Source organism: Natator depressus, chromosome 4, assembly GCF_965152275.1.
Source record: "Natator depressus isolate rNatDep1 chromosome 4, rNatDep2.hap1, whole genome shotgun sequence".
NCBI lineage: Eukaryota > Metazoa > Chordata > Testudines > Cheloniidae > Natator > Natator depressus.
The window spans coordinates 72841861-72866410 of NC_134237.1; the positions used below are offsets into that span (position 1 = coordinate 72841861).

At 40.3% G+C, this 24550-nt stretch overlaps 1 protein-coding gene across 2 annotated transcripts in view; it reads right to left on the bottom strand.

Moving 5' to 3' along the window:
• The window catches only part of GLRA3 (glycine receptor alpha 3), a 142575-nt gene that overhangs the window by 56479 nt on the left and 61546 nt on the right, over positions 1-24550 (bottom strand). For both annotated transcript variants that reach the window (XM_074951174.1, XM_074951175.1), the window contains exons 4-5: positions 8327-8550; positions 1160-1242 (exon numbers count right to left, since the gene is read on the bottom strand). In XM_074951174.1, coding sequence (XP_074807275.1) covers positions 1160-1242; positions 8327-8550 — 307 coding nt within the window. The remainder of the gene's footprint in view (positions 1-1159; positions 1243-8326; positions 8551-24550) is intronic.

Below are 24550 nucleotides of genomic sequence, written 5' to 3' on the forward strand. Positions count from 1 at the left end.
ATTGAGTCCATCAGTAAGTCTTCATTATACAGTCCTTTGATGTCAGAAGAAGTTTTGACTTGATAAAGATCAAGGGGCATATTTATGTTCAACTGATCTCTACCTGGATGGTCCCTTCCATATGTAGATCTCTGCCACCCTTATAGAGAGGGCTCAATATGCTGCCTTTTCCATGGATCCTAGACAGGATGTTCTGTGGATTCAAGGAGTTACATGGGTTGAGAAGGTGGGTGGGCTGAGGGATGGAGTACGTGGGGGATGCATATCATCCTATCTTTGCCAAGTGCAGATTCCACTATAAATACAGCCAAAGGATGTATTTCCTTTCCACAGCTCTCTCCTCTATGTTGGGAAAATCCCCCTTTTAGGATGATCCCAAGGAAAGCCAGAGACATGGGAATCTAATGGGGACATTGTAGAGCTACAGAGCTGGGCCAGATCAGAGGAGCAGGGCCTTGTATGGATGACTCTTGACTCTTTTCCTTCTGGATCCCCATGGATTTCAGGGTATTCACAGAGTGTGTAGACTAGTGTCTCACTTTATTTTGTTGGGGTACCATCCTTTCCCTGCCAACTCTGAGTAAAGACTTTAGAAAGGGGCCTTAGTGAAGAAGGGGCCATATTCTGATGTTACTGACATTTGTGTAATAGAAACAAGAATTTATGCAACATACAGTGTTACATTTTTTAAAAATGAACAGCATTCTAGGAAAAAATACTGCATAGGCATGCTAAAAACTGAATACTATAATACTGAAATGCAGGCCTCTGAAATCAGGTTGAATTTGTTAAACTGGAAGTACTCACCAAAGCTCATATTGTAGAATAATGGAACCATTCTGAAATAATTCCACAAACCTCTCAAAATAAATAATACTTTACAACTTATGGACCAGAATCTACAACCCTTACTCATGCTGAGAAGTAATTTACTATCTGCATAATACTACTCAAAGGATGGCAGACTCTGGCCCTTAAGAAGTTTTTTGGATTCAAGCAGTGCTGTATATTGTATGGGAAGGCCATAATTGTACAGAACATTAACAAAACATGCTTATTTTTAAAAGGCAGAATTCTCTATATTACCACCTTTTCTATCCCAGCATGTACTGTGATCTTTATACAGTTATTCGTAGAAGAATACTTTGTTCACACTTACAACTTTCCAGCTGCATTATACATGTTTGCACATCCATTGGGAAATTTTTGAGATCCATTGGACAGGACAGTATTAAAGTCAATCTGAAAGAATTCAAAACCATTATTAAAAATATACCTCTAATACCATAGGGGGACATAGAACAAAAATGTTAACACACCTGTGGTTAGTGGTAGTTGAAAATAACTCAATGTATTTGTAAGAAACACTCTAACAACTATGAAAACAATTGAACCATTCTGACTCTCTTGTAAGAATCCTGCTTTGCATTTGTGATTTAAAAAGAAAAGGAGAGTCAAAACATAAAACTAATCTAAAATATTATTTATTACAACCATATTCTCAAACTCAGTGGGTATTCCACAGAAATGCGTTGACATTTTTTATATTACTATAAAAGTACAAAGATATTACAGTATTTCATATCCTTGGCATACAATTTACCAAGTCGCTCTCCCCTACAGGAATTACATAACAGATGAGAGGTGCAACTCATTCTGGCAGAGTAATATAAGCATTTGTATCTTAAAAGGCAATACAGTTAAATTCCCAACATGAACATGTTAAAGGTGATGTTTCGGGTGTCAGTATTATACCAAAGGAATGCACCTGTGATTTGAAACTGCACAAACCACTTGCATTTTGTGGCATAATATTTCTAGTAAACCATGTTGCAGTTCTATAGGCACTAAACTTATTTTTAAATATGAAAATAATACCATAATTTATATTTAGTGTGATACTTGTTAGGGATAAGAAAGAAGAGATGCACAGAGAAAGAAAACAGTCTTGCTTTCATAGTTCCTACTGTGAATCATATCATGGAGATATTTTATTGGCCTTTCAGTTTTTGTGCAGTTTCTTTGACAGCATACTGTTGAAAATTATATAGTATGGATCAGATTTTGGCTAGTCTTTGGGTGGGTGAGTAGCTGCCTTACAAGGACCCTTCCTTCCATATGCTCCTCCTATGCAGGAGTCAGTCAAAAATATGCAGAGGGACTGTTCCCTAATAGCATCTCTTGAGACACAGATCATCCCAAAAGGGGCACAGAAAGGTTGAGTCTCATTCCACCCCTCAAACTCACACTGGCTAATAGAGCTAGTCAGCCATAGAAGGTAGCAAGGGCAGCATCTTCCGGGCATTCTACCCTGGTGTGTTGGGAAACTCTGGAGGCAAACTGGACCTGCTGTTTCCACTGAGGTGGTGCAGTCCCTCACCACCTTCTGCATGGGGCAGTGCTATAAGGTACTATAAAGCCCTATCATATGAAGCCCAGTTCAGCAAAGGACTTAAGCATGTTTTCAAGTCCCATGGAAGTCAATGAGTTGCTGCTGCTTTGCAGTACAACCCCTTTACACCACTCTGGCAGTATAAAAAGGCCACAAAATGTAATGCATAGTGTAAAGATGCCTTAGGGTAAATGGGAATCAGGCCCAATGACTTCAGTTGATTTAAATAGAACTTAAGCACATGTTTAAAGTTAAATATGTGCTTAAATGTTTTGCTGACTTGGGGGCCTAAGCAAGAAATGGTAAAGGCTTATTTGGTAATGTAGGCCTTTCTTGCTAATGCAGGATTTCTTTCCCCCCCAGAATACTGTAAATTAGCGGTTCTCAAACTTTAGCAACCCAAGGACCACATTTTGATTTAAAATTGTTCATAGTCCCCCAAGTTCCCCACTCAGCCCCAGGCCCTGCCCCCACTCCACCTCTCCCCGCCCCTGCTCCACGCCTGCCCCAAACACACCCCATCTCCGGTCCTCCCCCGCCCTCCCAGCCTTTCCTGCGTGCTGCTGAACAGCTGTTCCCTGGCATGCAGGAGGCACTGGGAGGGGGCTGTAGGAGTTGATCAGCAGGGCTGGCAGCCCCAGACTTGATTCCTTCCCCTCCTTCCCAGTGCCTCCTGCATGCCACAGAACAGCTACTCCCTGGCGTGCAAGAGGTGCTGGGATCAGTAGGGCCCATGGACCCACTGGAGTATGCTTGCAGACCCCCAGTGGTCTGCAGACCCCATTGAGAAACAATGCTGTAAATCTGACTTTATCCAATCTAATTTGCAGTGTTTCCAGGAATTAGGTTTTCACCTCTTTCTTTGGGGTACTATTCCACAGTCTAATAGGCAGCTTTTTATGATCCAAGACTAATTTATCAGTTATAAATTGCTACGAAGATACTAATACAGAAATATTAAATTCAGTGATCAAAATATGAGTATAAAGTATTCTGATTGATTCTACGAGTAATGATACTATATGTAATCCAGCGGAAATTACTCATAATAAATAAATACATAAATAGTGGTGCTGTTATAAAGTGGACAGTGCTGATTGTAAAAGAGCTCTGTGTTATTCTGCTGATTAGACATAATTGCTAAATTAAAGTTTAGTATTACAGTACTGTGACAGTGTTGGGCCAGATGGCTATAGGAGAGTAATAGCAGGCAGATATATTAGCCCCAGGCTAAGTAGGTCCCTTTTCCCTGAGTAAGGTAACAGGGGAGGGTTTTTTTTTTTTTTTTTTTGGCACCTTATAGACTAACAAATTTATTTGAGCATAATGTGACAGGGTCAGGCCAGATGGCTACAGGAGAGTGAAAGAAGGCAGATATATTAGCCCCAGGTTAAGTAGGTCCCTTTTCCCTGAGTAAGGTAACAGGGGAGGTTCCAGAACAATCAGGAACCTTCTGGAGACAATTAAGACAGGCTGATTAGAACACCTGCAGCCAATCAAGAAGCTGCTAGAATCAATTAAGGCAGGCTAATAGGGCACCTGGGTTTTAAAAAGGAGCTCACTTCAGTTTGTGGTGTGCGTGTGAGGAGCTGGAAGCAAGAGGCACTAGGAGCTGAGGGTGAGAACATGGACTGTTGGAGGCCTGAGGTGTACAAGCATTATCAGACACCAGGAGGAAGGTCCTATGGTGAGGATAAAGAAGGTGTTGGGAGGAGGCCATGGGGAAGTAGCCCAGGGAGTTGTAGCTGTCGCCCAGCTGTTCCAGGAGGCACACTAGACAGCTGCATTCCACAGGGCCCTGGGCTGGAACCCGGAGTAGAGGGCGGGCCCGGGTTCCCCCCAAATCCTCCCAACTCCTGGTCAGACACAGGAGGAGTCAACCTGGACTGTGAATTCAGAAAAACGGCCAAGCTGAGGGTTGCAGTGAAGCTCCAAGGTGAGCAAATCTGCCAATAAGCACAAGACCCACCAAGGTAGAGCAGGAACTTTGTCACAGTACCTTGAATTAGAACTAAATGTAATCAACCTTTTTTAACTTCATTTGGATCCACGCAGTGGTAACATTCAGTTAAGAGAAAATGTAATAGTGTCAATTAAGAGCATCTCTTACAGGATTTCTTCTTGACCCTTACACAAAGTATATTACTAAACTCTCTTATCCCAGATGCATGGTAACTATACCAGAGTGATGCGATGTCTACACTATAGGTGCTATAGCAGTACACCTACAGTGCTGTAGCTGTCACTGTAAGCTTGTAGTACAGACTGTAGCAAAATAAGGGTTTTTCTGTAGCTGAAGGAACTCTACCGCCCTAAACAATGTTAGATGGACAGAAGCATTCTTCCATTGACCTAGCCTCATCTACCCTGGGAGTTAGGTCAGCATAGCCATAGTACTCAGGCCTGTGGATTTTTGGCACCCCTCTGTGCCATAGCTGTATTGATCTAAGTTTTAAGTATAGAACAGACCTGAGAATATAGACAATGGATGTGATCCCTGGATTCCTTTTCCTCCCAAAAGTCCCATTGACTTCATATGAAGTTTGCTTCTGCTTGAACATATGTACTATAAAAAGATCTAAATACCAATTTCTGCAGAAATAGCACGCTGAAAAGGTTTTATTATCTATTGCTGAACACTTGTATTTTTAATTATACACGTTTACTTTTAGCCATACATTATTTATTTAGGCTCCATGCCAGCACTTAGAAAAGGCTTGCAGGGAGAAAGTGATGCAAATGACCTTTCACTGTGACTACTTTGTTTTACAATCACATCCCTGCAACTGATCAGAGAAAGATGCTGGCAAAAGTAAATCTCTGTAGCTACCGATACAACCAGAAAAGGTATGTAAATGTAGCAAGTAGATTGTCACACAATGACCTCTCATGGAAACATCTGTCGGAGGGCAAATGTAGATGCAAGGTCTGCAAGTTTTAAGGCAGGAGGACACTGGCAGCATTACCTGACAATGATGGTAGTGGTTGATGTCTGAGATGAACAGCTTGCTGTCAAATTCAACAGGTCAGCCTGCAGAAGGCTAGGTGCAGTGTGAATAAGACTTTCCAGCACCTTTGTGCCCCTCACCCAGAACTCTGGGGTCAATCCATTTTGGCCTCAAGAGCAAGTTAGAGTTGGAGGGCATGAGGTATTGTTCCATTGGCCATGGATCATTAGTACACAGAATGTTTTGCCCATGCCCCTTCCCATTTTTGGTGCACTGTGTGCATGGAGCCAGGTATGCCAGCTTTACAGCACTTTGGGGTCCTCTGTAGGCAGGGATCCCCTACAGAAGAGGAAACCACAACTGCCCTGTTACGGAAGGTCCCCATTATGGGGGCTGACTGATAATCTGACCCCTTGTCTTTACTTTTCCAAAAAAACCCAAGTCTAAATATAAATTCTAATTTAAAACAAAGTCTAAATTGAAAAGTGGCTCTTTCATGGTTACTAATGTATATATGTGACTACATTCATCATTCACTTCTGGTCTGCATATGTTATTCACTTGCAATTACGTTTGGTGGAAAAAGAAAACTCAGCACTTTAAAGGTTGTCAACGTTCTCTTTTGAATGACAACTATTTCAGAATTACCTTGTCTATATTCAACAAATGCAAAACTAACTTAAATTCAGATGAATACTCATCTACATGTTGATTATACAATTTTGAGTCTTTTTTTATTGACTGGGTCTGTTGGTCCTGTTGAAATTTTTTGACAATTAAATTATGGTAGAGTAATCACTGGAATTACCCTGGCACCATAAGAATTCTATGAACTAATTGGAGTTTCTCTCAGCACAATGAATGTTTGGTTTTATACCTTTAGTACAGTAATGTATCACATTCTTTTCAGTGTGCATTCAAACTACTCCATTCTACCTCATCTAGACAAGACAGACCAAATCCCATTGAAGTCATTAGCAAAACTTTCAGACACTTCAGTGGAGCTTGGATTTGAGCCTTAAATCCAACTCTGGGCCTTTAATCCAACTCTTGCCCTTGCCAATCTGTGCCATATGAAATTAGGAGGGGGAATCAAGATGGTTCAGAATGATAGTGTCTGAACAGATTTCAAGAGCCATCTTGCCAGTGCATGTCAGCATGAATTAGAGAATATGGAGATGGTTCATGCAGCAGTGCTCCTTACTTGTGCTCCAGAATGGGAGTACTTTGTGCCCCCTGACAGTCAGCTGTCAATGGCCGAGTGCATGCAAGAGAACGGGGGTCCTGACTATTTCCACAGACTGGCCAACCAGACCTCCTTGAGACATAGAAATGCTGTTGGAAAAATTTGCCAGGCATCCCACCTGCTAATCAAGACAAACTGCTGCCCTGTAACATTGGAAGGAGGGGGACTTCCTGAGCACTCTTCCCCCCGTTGTGCACCCAAACACGAGAACAGCATTTTGTCCAGACTTCTAATATATCAGTTTATATGCAGACTCCTCTCTTTATCAGACCAAAAGGCCCCACAGTAGAATGCAATACCCTAAAAGCCTGAAAGGTGAAACACCAAATGAAAAGAGTACATTTTGCTCCAAAATGTACTATCATAAAACAGAGGGGAATGCTGAAAAATGAGTTAAAGTGCAGTTGATCAAAATTTTGGCTGTCATTGTAAAATTGAATTGCTATTTCTTATGGCAATGGTGATAGATGTATTTTACAAATAAATCTGTCAAGTAGATTGGATTTTTTAGGACACAGGAAACTGTAAAGTGGAGATTAGTGTAAAACTGGAATGTAATGCAAAGGAAAATCAGGTCCTAGAACTTCACTCCTGAAATGCTTTATTATTGACTTCTAGTCCTAATTTGTGAAATACCACATGTGACACTGAAATCACACCTTTTTGATTACTATTAGCTCTCCCCCCCCCCCCTGCACACACACCTCAGTTTCTACAAGTAATGGGTGATACCTTAAGAAGTGTTTAGAGCTAAAAACCAATTACATACACCTTATGAAAGCTTCAACGCCTAACTTTCAAATGGTACAAGGCAGTCATCTCTAGTGTTAAGGACTGAAATCAATGTTAGGTGCCTAAATACCTTTTGAGGTTCTGGATGTAAGTGTTTAGGAGAATACTGGCTGCTACAGTAATGCCAGAGCAGAAGTGGGAAAGAGGAGAAGAGAAGCAAGGCGGTAATCATCAGAGTAACTTGATTTTGTCAGTATTCGTTTTATTACGCGTTAGGTAGGTACAACTTCTCAAAAGTTTCACAAAATGTAAAAAAAAAAAAAAAAAAAAAAAGTTCATACTTCTGTCTCCAAGATGCTTCCCCCTCCCAGTAATATGTGAGCAGCTCTTTGAGCACTATGTGGCTACTGATATATTAAACTGTTCCTAGTTTCCACCTTTAAGAGCAGCTACAACAATTAAGTGAAGGAAGGAGGAAATGCCTGGGGGGATAGGACTATGTGAAAAGCATCATCTCTGGTCTCCTGAACATTTGTGATCATAGAAAAATATTTAGAATGAAGGCTAGAACTTGAATCAATTTATAGTCCTGCCCAAATATTAATGCTCAGGAGGTCTGCATTTTCTCACTGGCTCTGCCAAAAACTTCCTGTGCACCCTTGGGAAGCCACGTAATCTCTCTGTGATTCAGTTCCTCACCTGTAAAATGGGAATAATAATTCTTTATTTTTTTCCATAAGTTATTTTGTCTATTTAGATCATAGGCTCTTCAGGCAGGGGTGATCTCTTACTATGTGTAAATAAAGAGCCCAGTATAATGAGGCCCTGTTCTCTGTCGAGGCCTGTGGGTGCTATTGTAATACCAATTCAGCACTCAAAACTCACATTGACTTCACTGCATAATTTAATTGCACAATTAAATAACAATTGGAGATATTCGGTTCCAAGTGTCCCTGCCTGTTAAAAGTGTTTTTTTTTTTTAAAAAGATTCCTTTATCAGAGACTCACCTGATAGAATAAAGAACATTTCCATTTTTGAAAATTCGTAACAACTTGTTGTCTGTCGTAACTTCATGAAAGTTGGCACCTTTTTCATTAGCAAAGAACAAATCAGGTTTCCAAATAGAATCCAACATGGATGGATCTAAATCCAAAGAGTCATCTGGATATTCGCTATATGCAAGGCGTGGATCATTCCAATTCTGACGGAGAAAGATATTCACTCGGTAATCCTAAGTGAAAGACAAAACAGGCAAAGCTTTATCAAGGATATGGGCTTTAGCTTTTATTTTATCACTTAGCTGTGTAATCCCCTAACCTTCAATAGATGACAAATGATTTATGTCCATGAATGCCAGCATGATACCTTGCTTAATAGATTCCAAGGCTAGAAGGGACCATTGTGGTAATCTAGCCTGACCTCCTGTATAACACAAACCTTACTTGTAATGATTAGTAGTTATACAATAGGTAATAGCAAAGGTACATTTCAGGACAACTGGAAACAATCATAACTAGGGATACATTAAGGCAATGGAGGGCTGAAGCTAGACCTCACCTCAAACTCCACCCCATAGTGCAGTTCAACCCCTGCTTGGGCTATAGCACATAAAAGTAATTTGCTGGTGTTGTGTGGGATCTGCCCCTTCTCATCTTTTGTAGGCACAACATTCTCCATCTCCCTCTTCCTGTCTTCAGGCCAGCTGGGTTGTGTCCCAGAGAAAGAAGACTCCGCATCACCCACATAGAGGACTCTGACCCATGAGATGAAGGATATGTCAGTGATTAGGGCACTGATCTTGGCTTTTGGAGACCCTGGTTCAGATCCCTGTTCTGCTACATATTTCCTGGGTATGTTATTTCATCTTTCTGTGCCTCAGTTCTCCATCTGTGAAATGGGGATAGTAGCATTTCCTTGTCTTACAGGGTTGGTATGAGGATAAATACAGAACTATGATAATGGGGGTCATAATATAATTACTTATGATTGACAGACTAGGAGAAGGCATCATCATCATGACATAATGGCAGCAGGAAGACTTACCTTCACTACACAATGACCATATTGTGTTATTGGAGGGCACCCTAAAAGCAACAGCTGTCAGAGTTGAGATGCATGGAGCTGTTTAAATCTTTCCAGTTATTCTGGGCTGTCTGCGCAACCTGGCAGAAATTGCTGTTGCAGGTATAGTTGGGCTCTTATTCACAACCACAAAGGCTAGAAATATTTTATTTAAATGAAATCTAAGATTGTGATCTCATGTGACTTCAAAAGTTGACTTCATAGGCATGGACCATACTGCTTATGCCTTAATCCACCATTGGTCGTAACATGATGTTCTTAATTTTCTTCAATAATATATTATTGCAAGGACTTTTTAAATTAAATCAAAGACAATGCTGTCAGGTGCACACAAGCAATGTACATTGCAGATATGGAAAACACAGCATTGTCAGGCTACTGCTCTAACCACTACACATCGCAACTTTCTGAAGGTTAAAGTCATCAAAGGATTTAATGCTTGACTTGAATTCCACACCATCTTTTTCATGTGACATTGGTATAAAGGGAAGCAGTTACTAATATAACAAAAGACACAATTTAAAGTTGGAGACTGTCATTCTTTACAAAACTGCAATATTTTTAGTTTGATTCTGGGATTAAACAGTCTCCAGCTGAGTGACGAGGGTAAAGTACAAAAATGGTCTCAGGAAGCAATAAAGTATTGGTAACCAGCTCATTCTGATAGCCTTTACATGTTGAGTTGAATTGTATGTCTTTTTAATATAGCACATTTTTATGCATTTTACTAAGAAAGGAAGGGAAGTTAACCTTCGAAAGGGAATTAATTGAGGGAATAAGAAAAATCCACAGCTACTTAATTTTTTATTAGATCACTTAAATGGCAAAGTTGTAGGCTTATGTTTGATAATATCATTAAGACACATGGCATAGCTTCAAATTTGGAGAGATTTATTTTATAACATCTGAACAGCTGTCCAAATTCCTAGATAAATTATGTTAAAAAATTGTAAGTAGGAAATGTCTTAGGAATGTTCAGTAAAAAGGTTGATTTATCAGAATATCATTCAATGTTATGTTTCCATGTACCTATCTTTATAAACTGCATATTTGGGTAGTCTCAAATCATCACTTCTGCGGAAACTATACTGTCAGGGATAGCTACCTCTGGAGTCCTATTGCAGGTGCTCAGCATTTCCAAGGATTTGACCCTTAATTTATTTGAAAGCATGTTTTAAGCACAGTTTTTGAGGTTTGGTATTATGGTATCTGGTAATGGTGTTAAGGGTCGTGTTTATATAATTAAAGGTGATAGATGCAAAAGGACCTAATTCTCCAACACTTACACATCTGACTCCACGATTAGCTCTGTTGTTATAATTGGAAACACTTGTGGAGTAAGGTGCTACTCAATGTGAGTAATAGTGGATAAATCTGACCCACAGACTACTAAAAATTGGGCCCAAATCCTCAATGGCAGCCTGATGCTTAATGACTTTTGAGGGTCTAGGTCTTGATCACCAGTGTCTTTCTCCTTGATCATCAGAGGCTACCATAGAGATAAGTGTACACTTGAACCATTCTGTCAGGACCTACTTGTCTATCCTGATAAAATTTCCAGACAAAAACAGTATACTGAAATACAAGATCAGCTGGAGGATAGAACTAATTGGATGATAAAGGAAAGCGTAGGTCCTCTACTTAGCAGGGAAGGAGAGCTAATAACTGATGACATCAAGAAGGTTAAAGTGTTTAATGCCTATTTTGCTTCAGTGTTCACTAAAAAGGTTAGTGGTGACCAGATGCTCAACACAATTATATTAAGAAACAAGGGGGAAGACACACAAGACAAAATAGGAAAAGAACAGGTTAAAGAATATTTAGATAAGTTAGATGTATTCAAGTTGGCAAGGCCTGATGACATTTTGTCTTGGGGTACTTAAGGAACTAGCTGAAGCAATATTGGAACCATTAGTAATTATTTCAGGAACTCATAGAGGACAGTTGAAGTACTAGAGGACTGGAGAAGGGCAAATGTAGTACTTATCTTTAAAAGGGGGAACAAAGAGGAGGCGGGGACTTAGAGACCAGTCAGTCTAACCTACATACCTGGAAAGATATTTGTTTAATAATTTATTCCATCACTTTGTAAGCACCTGGAAGATAAGATCATAAGAAAGAGCCAACATGGTTTGTTAAGAATAAATTATGCCAAAACAAATTAATTTCCTTCTTTGACAGGGTTACTGGCCTTGTGTATGGGGGGAAGCATTGGACATGATATATCTTGATTTTAGTAAGGCTTTTGACATAGTCCCATGGGACATTCTCATAGGTAAACTAGGGAAATGCAGTCTCCATGAAATTACTATAAACTGGGTGCATAACTGCGTGAAAGATCATTCTCAAAGACCATGTTCATGTCAAACTGGGATTGTGTCTCTAGTGAGGTCCCACGGGGGTCAGTCCTGATCTGGTACTAGTTAATATTTCATTAGTGACTTGGCTAATAGAGTGGAGATTATATTTTAGACTTGCAGGTGCCAAACTGGGAGGCATTCAAAGCACTTTTGCGGGCAGGATTAGAATTCAAAATTATCCTGATGAATTGGAGAATTGGTCAGAAATCAACAAGGTGAAACTGAATAAAGATAAGTGCAAAGTATTTCACTTGGGAAGGAAAAAATCAAATGCACAACTACAAAATGGGGAATAATGGGCTAGTAGTATTGATAATGAGGTTGTGGGAATAATAGTGGATGACAAATTGAATGACTCAACAATGTGATGCAGTTGTGAAAAAGTCAAACATCATTCTGGGGTTTATTAACAGGAGTATTGTATGTAAGACATAGGAGGTAATTGTCCTGCTCTAGTTGGCACTGGTAAGGCATCAGCTGGAGTACTGTGTCCAGTTGTGGGCACCGTACTTCAAAAAAGATGTGGACAAATTGGAAAGAGTCCAGAGGAGAGCAACAAAAATGAGAAAAAGTTTAGAAAATCTAACCTCTCTGCAGAGAAGTTAACAAAATCTGGGAATGTTTAGTTTTGAGAAAAGAAGACTGATGGGGGACTTGAAAAGTCTTCATATATGTTAAGTGCTGTTATAAAGAGGATTGTGAACCATTGTTCTCCATGTCCACTGAAGGTAGGGCAAAAAGTAATGGGATTAATCTGCAGCAAGGGAGATTTAGATTAGATATTAGGAAAATCTTAAACTCTGGATAGGCTTCCAAGGGAGATTGTAGAATCCCGATGATTTGAGGTTTTTGAGAACAGGTTGGACAAGCATCTATTAGGGTTGGTGTACATTTACTTGATCCTGCCTCAGCAGAAGGGCCTGGACTTCATGACTTTTTAAGGTCCCTTCCAGCCCTACATTTCTATGATTCCCAGCATGTGTGTAAAAGCCTTCTATGACAAAATCAACCATACATCCATGTCATTAAGCATAAGGTTGGAGCAGTATGGGTGTAGTACTAATCTTCATCCATTTTAATATTACTGCTAGTTTAGGGCCAATGCCCAGCAAGTGCAGAAATGGAGGAGAGTGAAAAAAGTCTCCATCATTTGCACAGTGGCTGCAAACAACCCTGAAAACAAAGGCAGCTCCTTGCTAGTACCTTTGTGGGTGACGTCTTCCCTTCCAAAAAATGGCAGGGTGGAAGCAGGACTGTGGTTTTTACTCCTTCCTAGGTGTAGCACCAGCCTTTTTCTTACTCTGAATCTGAAACTGAGACCCTAGGGACAGATTGTGGTCCATTCTGCGTGCCTGTGTAGGGAAATATAGGGGCATAAGGCATGATCTTACTCCTCTGCCCATACTGTGGGGAGCTGTGTGTATGGAGAGAGAGACCTCTTTGGGGGTTGTCGTGCCCCCCCCATCCATGCATATGAGTTTGAGTGAGCAGAAAATGGGAGGAACCTGGGCTCTGTGCCCCCAGTTCACTGGCCAGTGCAGCTGTGCCAGCATGCTGTGGGGATGTTCACTATGCTATGTATAGATCTGGAGCAGAAGAAAATTGGGAGGGAGATTGTGAATCTCTGCGAGACTTTAGGCAGGGCTCGTAAAAAAGTCATTATTTAATTCTTATTTATTGCAAGTAAAACATGTTTGTCTACTTACTTTACTCTCCCCAAAGAGGGTACAATGAGAAATCAATGCAGTTATTTGTGGAGTAAGGTGCTCCTCCATGTGAATATTGGTAGTGGAATTTAGCCCTAAATGTTGGTGAGTGAAGGGAAGTTGGAGGGGAGGTTAAAAATCCACAGTGAAAAGTATACACAAAAGAAGCAATGGTGGAAAATAAATAATCTGTTATAGACTACATTAACCAATGCTGAATGTCAGCTTGTCTCAGTAGCCCTCTCAAGCTGGGATCAGATTTGTATTGGTTTAACTTGCATGGCAGTCAAAGAACATTCAGTAGTTATCCTCTCTCAAAACTATTAATGAAGCAGTCTCATTTTCAGATATCAAAAATCAAACTGTATAAAAAAGGTTATCCATTTTACTAGAGCTTCATGAAGGACAAACAAGTGCTCATTGTTCTGAGCTAGTAATTACACAGTGTGAGCATGAGGTGTAAATTCTTTAAACAGGTAGTATGTTTTTGTGTAAACAAAGAGCAGAATTCAACTGCCGGCATTGATTTGTTTTTCTCTGTGGATTACTAAATAACACTCTTCTATAGTTCCTAATTTTCATAACTGAAAAAGTTGGCAGGACCCCTTCAGTTCCCACTTGCTACTTGGGCATGGGGCCAATCCTGCCCCCTTTGCGTAGCATAGAAAAGTCCGTGCCGAGGAAGTTTCTCAAGTATTGAGGCAGGGAGAAAGCCAGGAGGGATGATTTCTGTGGAAGGACAGTGGAACCACTCTGTGGCCACCTCTAACACCTGAAGGCTGCTGTAATCCCTAGAGCTCCTGTGCCCTGGTTTTTGTGGTGTACAATGGCTGATAGATACCGTCAGTCCTATTGTCCTTCCTTCTACCCCTATAGCAAAACTGTACTTGCAGTGTGTGAGAGAGACCATGTTAGGACATCAACCGAACCATTACAATAAAATTTATACATGCAATAACAAATTCCTTGTTTGTGCATATTTCTTCAGTAGATGAAACAAAATTGGATGACTAGCTAAGTACTATTTGCTAACCTGTGACTAGGTTGATGCAATCAGTGTGAGTATATTAAGTCCTATCTAATAAGGGACTCTGAAGTCTAGGATGCCTTTGAGTTGTGTGAAGTGATAGAAACAGCTACAAGCAGGCTGGAAGCTCTCTTTTTTTAAAAAATAGAATATCACTAGGTTCAAAAATTCAGTCTGCTACCATCCAATTTTTAAGTTCTCAGCTATTTTGACTTTTCTAATTACAGCCTTGCAACAATAAGGCATGTATCTATGACATGCCAACAGTCCTAGGCCATTATGCTATCAGAGGTAACTCAACCAATCATCACCCAATACTCTACTGCTAATTTGCATTCAGCAGTTTCATTGGTTGTATGAGGGCGACTGCACATTTAGTGGATTATTTGGCCCAACTACCCCATCCATGCAACAGCATGGGCAAGATTTATAGTGCTCAAGCCTTTATAAGGTCTGTTAACTTCTGATTCACTATGCTGAGGTACACAGTACTACCTTCTCGCAGTATGGTAAATGCCAGAATGTTGACTGTCTCACTGGAACTTGGTGATTTATAAAGAATTCATTAGTTTATCAAATATAATGTCTAGCTTTTTACAAGCCTTTGATAAAGCACAAGCATACTAGGCACAATATTTTCTTTTGGTTAATTGGTTGTACTAATTCCAACTCTAAATTACTGAAATAAGAGGCAGGGTTGGACTTTAAGTGGCAGGCTACAACTTTATTTAACACTGTTGAGGAGTGCTATGTCCCCCACTCCCTAATCACATATATCAGGCATTTAACTGAGTCTAGTGTGGTTGTCAGGACTCTCACCATACAATCAATAAATTGGGGTAGAGCCATCTGGGAGCTGGCCCCTTTCATCCTTATCCACACTGAACACTGGCTGCAAGTTGCAATGAGCTGAAACAATTTTACTTACCCTAATGTTAAACATTTTAACGTTGTAACCTAACAGTGCCTCCATAATGGCTAGAAGAAGGGGGGAAAAATCAGACCTCCTGCCAATTTTGTGCAATGGGAAAAATTCCTTCCTGATCCCCAAATGGGCAATCGATCAGACCCACAGAATCCTGAGTAACACAGCATCAACATGATATTAAAGGAAGAGTGGGGTAGCTCACCAGAAAAAGGGGCTTTTATAAAGCCCAGGGAGCTTAAATAGGCAAGGAAGGTGCTCCACAAAAGCCAATTTATAAGCCCATCCCCCCATTTCCAATGGGAAAGGAGCAGACTCAAGGAAAGGGGACAGACCTTCTGCCCCTTCCCCCCGCCCCCCCATGGTCACTGCATCCCTCCCCTGTGGTTGTTCAAATGTCCTCTCTTGTTGACTGCATGGGTGGGGCATTTTACTACTTTAGTTGGTGACTGATGAGCACAGGCACAAATGCAGTAGATATAAATAGTTTCTTTCTTTCTGGGTACCACAGCTCATATTAGCTGATATTATTAACAAACCTGTACCCTCCCCCACTTCTTCCTACACCATTGTTTCTGTCAGGAAAGTAGTTGCTTTCCAATCCTACACAAGCATCACTTTAGCAGTGAAGTAATCTGACTCCTTCTCCCACTTTCATGTAGGCAACAAGTGAAACATTTTAAACAATAGAAAATCTAACATTGTCCTCTCTCAAATGGCAATGACACTCTGGACCAAACTTTTACCTGACTGACACCCTGTGCCATCCTGCTAAAGCCAATGGAAATACAGGAAGTGTATATCTTGGCAGAATTAAGCCCTGTGGGCTATTTTTGCAGTTTTTATAACAAATTTGATAACCGTAAACTCTGGCTTAAATAAATTGTCTAGATTTCCTGCTAGATTATCCTGCTTGACAGCTCTGGATAATCAAATGCTTTGTTTATCTACAGGACAGCAGCAGGGCAAGTTTCCTTGCTAGCATGCCTCAATCCTGACTGCTGGGGGACTTCCTTAAGCAGTAACAGGAGTAGTTCAGTCTCCATGATCCAAGCAGTTCTTGTCTTTTCTGCTGTCTGCCAATTAGTGCAAAGTATGGTGGCAAGTTTGTGAGGTGGGGCCAGCAACCATCCCTTAAATGGGAATTGTGTTTAAGCTCTACTGGGTTGGGTTGAATTATGCTGGTGACCTCCAAGCCTTTAGCTTGGAGGTCATTAGCAAAGCCCTGAGGCAGCCAATCTTTCATAAGCATTAATGTTACACCTTCAACAATAATGCTTGCCAGTATCTGAGCAGTAAAATATTGCTCAGTAATTATTGTCTGAAGTAATACCATATATTAGTCAATATTTTTAGCATATTGCTTTATTATAAAGTGATAGTAATAGACTTGATAGTACTGTGAATGTACAGCATTTCTAAGGTGTCACTAAAGTTATAATTATATATTGAATACATCACTATGCTTGTCACTTTATACATGTAATTACAATATTTCTGTTCACTCATGTAAGCATTGCGGTAGTCATCTGTAGTGAGGATACTTCTTTGTGAAATTAAACTCTCATTGTATTTGGGATCCTGCCAGCTCTGCAGTGATAAGTGTATAAAGGCAAATTTGCAAAATTTCATTTGCAGATCACCTGCACACATTCTTTATGGACACTATCATCACTTGCACCAAAAGATCACATGTACTTGCACACAGATGGATCTTTCCCAGTATCCTGCCAGCTTTAGTTTCATGTGCCATTAAAATTTCATCTTATATTTCTATCCGAACTCTAAGCAGGAATTTTAACTTGTCTGATTCAAAATGAAACAAAGGTACATTTGCTTTGTTGGTGCTAGGTCACAGCAGCATTTTAACATGAGAAGCTTGTGGAATTGCAACCATCGCCTCTAATACAAAAGTTAATAGCATTGTGGGAAATGTACTTCAGAAGAGTAATTGTAACTTTGCTATTGGTAACTATGCCAATTGTTAGCTCAAATCCATTTAAAGACCTCACTCAAGAAAACACTTGAGCATTTAGTGCTGGTGAAGTCACCTAAAATTGCATGAAAGCAGATGTATTTATGTAGATCTAATATTAAGATTTGTAATATTGGTTTTGAACAATCTCTAGAAAGTTAACAAAAGACTCAGGGGGACAGATATTTTTCCTTTTTTATTCCCGTATGCCATTCACATCAATGAATTTTGCCCAGCATGTTCACCAATTATGAAATATTTACTGAAACCCTTTAAATGAAAATGATTAATATTATATAAAAATCAAAGTCCAGGTCTGGATTCAGGCTTCATTACAAATGCAAAATGTTTTAACTGAAAGGATCCTGGAGTTCAAATGACACTGGACTGTTCGATGGTTTTCGATCAACACCATGTGAAACTTTCAGCTCACATGGTTTTAAATCCAAAAACTCTAAGCAAAACTGTGTGGGGTGAGGGGAGGAATGGTGGCATGTGAATAGAAATTGAAAAGTTTCATGTTCAGGGTTGGGAACTGAAGTTAAATCACTTATATTCAGAAAAAGTTCTCTGTTTTAGAGATTTTCATAATTTCATATAATTTTCATTTAATGACACAAAATAGGACTGAATGCTGCTCTCAGTTATATTGGTGTAAACCTGGAGAAACTTCAGTGATGGAAATGGAGTGAATCTGGATTTATCTCAGTGTAAATAAGATCAGAATCTGGCCCTCTACTGCTATAAACCAACAGTCAAGGGACATAACTCTTCCAGCCTCCCTCCCTCTGCCCCCATTTTTCTCTCTCTCTCCTTTTCTTCACATTCTTTGGGCACCATTTTGATTGACCTTTCATTGCTGTAGGAGTAGTTGAGAAGTTGCAAGAAACCCCTAGTAGTTAATTATTTTTAGGGGTAGTTATTTATTTTTTGTCAAGGTCCAAATTTCTTGGTCAAGGTATAGTCAAGGTCCAGACTTCAGAGAAACATTTTTCACACTGAAATAACAATCATGATAAGTAAATAATTTTTTTGCAGTCCATTCAAAAGCATCTGGAGGTATGGATTTGGATCGTGGTCTACCTACTGACTTCCCCTGCTCTACATAATGCCAAGTTTTCACTACTGAGTAAACTATCACGAGTGTCATTAACTGGTTCCATTTTTGGTGGCTGCAGTGCTCTCCATTTTAGGACTATTGCCTCAGCTACCTGCAGTTCCCCCACTGACCACTAGAGCTGCACTGTGCTACTTGTGAAATGCTATCCGCTTGTCGGGCAGAGTCTCATAGCAGGTGCTTCATAGTAGAGCTGCTTTTTTCCTCTCAGTAACTGAGCTTGGTAGCAGTGGCCTCGCCAGCCACACACCTGTTACACTGCAGCAAAGGAATTAACTGATGTAGGAGCCTAGGGGCAAAGCATGGACAGGAGCAATCTGTGCAGGCCAGGCCCCTACCCTGCCATTGGTAGAGCAGCTTCCTCTGCCGATTCAGGTGTGGAGGGCTGGACTCCATGGGGGCCTGTAAGGGAGAAGTGATTGAGGGAACCTGGGCAATACAGTAAGTCCTCCAGGAAACATAAAGACATCACATTTCCTGTATACTCTAGATGCAGTCTTTGGGTCCCTGAGTCACGTTTACTGCTGGGGCAGAATGAAACACAGCAGCCCAGACAGGGCAGTCACAGGCTGCAGCTACACAGAGCAGCAGAAAGTCTTTTTACCTTGTGTCTGTACATAGTGCCTGTTTGTTATAACAACTTTATGTTGACACAGGTCTCTGCTCATCAGTATGATACTGTATGGGACCAGCAATAGAAGGCACAAGGTGCTGGAAGCCACGTTGAGAAAGTTAACATTGTAATGGCTACCACAGAGCCTATGCAACTGCAAGTAACTCCCCTAACTGTCCTGAGAATCGTGGAAAAATGTTGAATGTGCCTGGAAACCTTTCAAACACCAATTTGAATGGTATATGAAAACCACGGGGGCAAATAAACTGGAGGAGGATGAGGAAAAGATGCTCTGCCCTTAATGGTGGCAGGCACAGAAGCCCTAGATGTATACAATGTGGTAGGGAGATGAAGGAGGAAGCTTTGCAGAAATAATGGAAATGGTTGGGGATCTCTGTGTCCTTAGTAAAAAGGTTATTTATGAGGGACAGATGTTCAGAACACAGAATGAAGGGGAAGTTTGTCACCGATTTAAAATTAAAAATCAGTCCTCTGAATATGGAATATTTAAAGACTCTTTCACTGAAGACCTGATTGTCCTGGCATGTAAAAATTAAAAAGCGTGTGAATGGTTACTCGGGAGTATGAGTCTGACACTAGAAAGGGCAATACGTATGTGCCAAGCAGCAGAACAAAGAGAAACTCCAATAAAAAGCTGAGAGAAATGCACAGAGGTCATGACTGTGATTACTATAGCTAAAGTAGCAAACAAAAAGTTCACAAAAATGAAATTGTTCAAAGACAGAAACATGGAAAGCTGGAAATGATCCCAGTGATGTAGCAACCAGCATGAATATAGGAAATGCCTATCACCGGGGCAAGTATGTAGAGACTGTAATAAACCAAACCATTACATTAAAATGTGCAGAGAAGGCAAGGAAATATAGGTATTAAGTGGAGGAAGGGATTCCACAAGTGAAGAGGAAGAGCTGTTCCTAAGCTCAATAATAGAGGAGGCTGAAAAGTCAAAAGATTAGCTAATTAAAATTTGCACAAATGGCACTTATGACATACAAGATAGACTCTGGGGAGACAAGTAAATTAATTACAGATACTGAAATAGAGAGATGCAAGGAGCACAAAAAAGTGGAAGAATCAAATGGGTCTGAAAGACTATACTAGAGGAACAGTTCCAGTGTTGGGATAGTACACGCTGACACTTAAATGCAATGGGAAAATGATAAAGAGTTTGTGGTGGTATGCAGAGGCAAGCAAGACCTCTTGGTCCTACATACATGTGAGGTGCTTAGTCTCATTAAGAGGATGCATGCCATAGAGAAAGAGAGAAAGACAAAGAACCAGACGTATGAAGCTGTAGTCACAGAAAATGGGTACTTCCAGTAATATACAAGATATGGTTAAGAGAAGATAAGAATCTGGAGTACAGGCTAAATGAAAAGCTCTACAAGTCTTAAGAAAGGAGCTAGAAGAGCTGGAAAACATGACAGCAAATGTTATCATTAGGAGAATAGAAGAACCAACAGGTTGGGTTCACTCCTAGTAAATGTAGAGAAAAAAGCAGGGAGACCACCACTGTGTATGGATCCTAAAGAGCTGACCAAAAACATAAAAAGAAACACTTCCACTTGCCCACAAGAAGTGAACTCATGTCTGAAATGGCTGGAGCCAAATTTTTCAGCAAATTAGATACAGTGGCAGGATTTTGGTTGATCCCCTTGGACACTAATAGCTCCAAAATTGGCAGTTTCAAAATACCATTTGGAAGATACAGCTTCCTAAGACTGCCTTTCTGAATATGTTTAGCTTCAGAAGTATTTCACTGTACAATGAGCCAGATGTTAGAGGGTCTAGTGGGAGCAAAAGTGTACACTAATGACATAATTTGGGGCAGCACTCCCACTGAACATTAGGAATGACTGAGAAGAGTACTGGAGATTGCAAGAGCTAATAACCTTAAATTGAGTAAGATCAATGTCAATTTCAAACAACAGAAATAACATAGTTGGGAGAGAGACTGACCTAAAAAAAAATCTTGCTCAATGAATCAAAGATTCAGGCAGTACTGAATGCTAAGACCCAAGGATACAAAGGGATTTAAAAGGCTGCTAGGCACGTTGAATTACATCAGCAAATTCATACTTAGCTATACAGCTTGCACAATTCACCTAAGACATTTCCTGCACAAAGGCACTGAATGGACATGGATGCCAGAGCATGAAGGAGATCAAGGATTTAAAGCACATTCTGACATCCACTCTAGTGCTCCAATTTTTTGGCTCACTGAAAGACATCAAACTCTCCCCAGATTCTTTGAAAGGAGGGCTGTGAGCAGTACCGTTACATGGAACATATTGGTTGCCAGTATCATATGCATCTAGGGCTATGACAGCCACAGAAAGATGTATGCACAAATTGAAAAAGAGAAACTGGGTGTGGCATATGGATGTACAACATTTCATTACTTTCTGTATGATTGTAGCTTCAAAACCAAAACTTATCACAAACTGCTGCTTGCAGTGCACAAAAAGGCACTTGGAGAAGCACCACCAATGATACAGCAACTACTTTTGAAAATAACAGATGTCTACTAGGCACCACTTAGTAATGGCAGACATGCTCTCAAGAGCATATAATCCACTTGCCAATACACAGCCTTATGATCTGGAACAAGCAGTAAACATACTTGTGAACATGATAAAAGTATCATGCTATATACTCAGCCATAGGGGCTGAATGAGAGATAGAAACAGATAAAGATGAGATGCTGCAAGCTGTGATACTAGCAATAAGTAAAGGAGGAAAAAAATCAACACTCCATCTCAATATCCCAACTGTAAACAATAATTTACCAGTGATCTCCAGAGTGTTCTTGAAGGGAACAGATCTTTGTTTCCTGATGAGAAGGAAAATATTGGAATGAGTTCATGAAAGGCACTCGTGAATGACTAAATAAAAAATCAGAGCAAGAGAGATGGCCACAGATGAAGACAGAGATCAAAGAAATAGTGAACAGGGCTGGAACATGTCAGAAGTTCAGAGATTCCTGGCAGAAAGAATCAATGAAACCACACAAACAATTTGTAATTCCACAGGACAAGGATGGAAGTGATTTGGCCAGCCTGGGAAGACATAATACCTGGTTCTGATGGACTTCTTTACCAATTTCCCAGAGGTAGTCACACTTGAAGATACCAGAGCAGTAACAGTTAAATCTGTATTTGCACATCATAGAATTCCACAAACAGTAACAACTGACAATGGACTACAGTTCAAGAATAGAGAATTCCTGGACTTTGTTAAAATATATGACTTTCATAAGGAGACATATAGTCCCAGATATGGATTAGCTGAATATAGAGTACTATAGTGAAGAACTTAGAACTTGTCCAAAAAAAATGGATATAAGAGAAGATTCATATTTAGTACTACTCAATATTGAGCTACACTGCTGCAATGTGGAAAGGCACCTGCTGAGCCCCTCGACAACAGATGTATAAATATTCAATTACCAGATATAGGACAAAAACAAAAGGATAACTAAGGAATCTGTGATAGTGAGGAAAAGACAGGAAAAGTACAATCAGACAAAATATTACAATAAAACAGCAAGACCTCTTCCACAGTTAATAAACAAAGACTTGGTGAGAATTTGGCAAGATGGGCACTGGCCAATCAAAGCTACAGGGATCAAAGAAGAGTCACCTGTCTTATACTCAGAGAACGTAGATAAAGGCAAAATCTTACAAATGAATTGTAAGAATCTGCTTGTCATAAATATAAAGGGAAGGGTAAACACCTTTAAAATCCCTCCTGGCCAGAGGAAAAACCCTTTCACCTGTAAAGGGTTAAGAAGCTAGGATAACCTCGCTGGCACCTGACCAAAATGACCAATGAGGAGACAAGATACTTTCAAAAGCTGGACGGGGGGGAGAAACAAAGACTCTCTCTCTCTCTGTCTGTGTTGTTGTTTTGCCAGGAACAGAAAAGGAATGGAGTCTTAGAACTTAGTAAGTAATCTAGCTAGATATGCATTAGATTCTGTTTTGTTTAAATGGCTGATAAAATAAGCTGTGCTGAATGGAATGTATATTCCTGTTTTTGTGTCTTTTTGTAACTTAAGGTTTAGCCTAGAGGGATTCTCTGTGTTTTGAATCTGATTACCCTGTAACGTACTTACCATCCTGATTTTACAGAGGTGATTCTTTTACTTTTTCTTCAATTAAAATTCTTCTTTTAAGAACATGATTGCTTCTTCATTGTTCTTAAGATCCAAGGGTTTGGGTCCGTGTTCACCTATGCAAATTGGTGAGGATTTTTATCAAGCCTTCCCCAGGAAAGGGGGTGTAGGGTTTGGGGAGGATTTTGGGGGGAAAGACGTTTCCAAGCGGGCTCTTTCCCTGTTATATATTTGTTAGATGCTTGGTGGTGGCAGCAATAAAGTCCAAGGGCAAAAGGTAATGGTTTGTACCTTGGGGAAGTTTTAACCTAACCTGGTAAAAATAAGCTTAGGGGGGTTTTCATGCAGACCCCTCCCATCTGTACCCTAGAGTTCAGAGTGGGGAAGGAACCTTGACACTGCTTAAGATACCTGACAATTTAGTTGAGACAAGTGGTGTGAGAGCAGACAAACAGATGAAAACAATTCACAAATGGACCCTATTATTGACCATGAGACTGAATTATCTGTTACACACAAAGACTTGCGGAAAGAAGGCGTACAGTATAGCAGATTGGGAAGACTGCTGAAATGCCCCAAGGGACTGCTCGAGAAATGGTAGGGTTGTGTTTAAGCAGCCTGAAGAGTTAAGTCAGTTATTGCATTTATTATAGTTTTAGTTTAATGCAATAGTATTTTAGTTCAGTAAAGGGATCCAAAAAGAGAAGATGTGCTGTAGAGTAAGTCCTCTTCCTGTATACTCTTTATGCAGTCTTTGGTTTCCTGTGACACACTTCCTGCTAGGGCAGGAAAAAAAGCCCAAGACAGGGCAGTCACAGGCTGCAGCTATACAGAGTAATGCAAGTTTTGTACCTCATTTCTTTACATAGTTCTTTTTCATAATAAAAGGTTTATCTCGACACTAGTCTGCTTATCAGTAAGATACTAATAGAACCTGCTGAGGAGGATGACGGGGAGGAATGAGACTAGGACATCCCAGTTCATGTAGTGGTTGAACCAACTCGAGGAAAATGAGACCATGACAATATAATGGGCTGGAACTTGCCCTAGGAGAAGGTGTATTGGGGCATTATATTGCAGGTGAAGGGGAGCAGAAGTGCGGGAAACTATTGGAGAATTCCTGCCGGAGGAGAAATGAAGTGTGACAGAGTGGTGGGCAACAGCAGCTAAGTCAGTTCATCAATCACTGCAATTCCAATTAGTCAACCCAGAGCACACCTGACTATGGGAGTGCTAATCTGGTGATAGACTGGGGTGGGCTGGAGAGAGTTAAAAGGCCAATTAACTC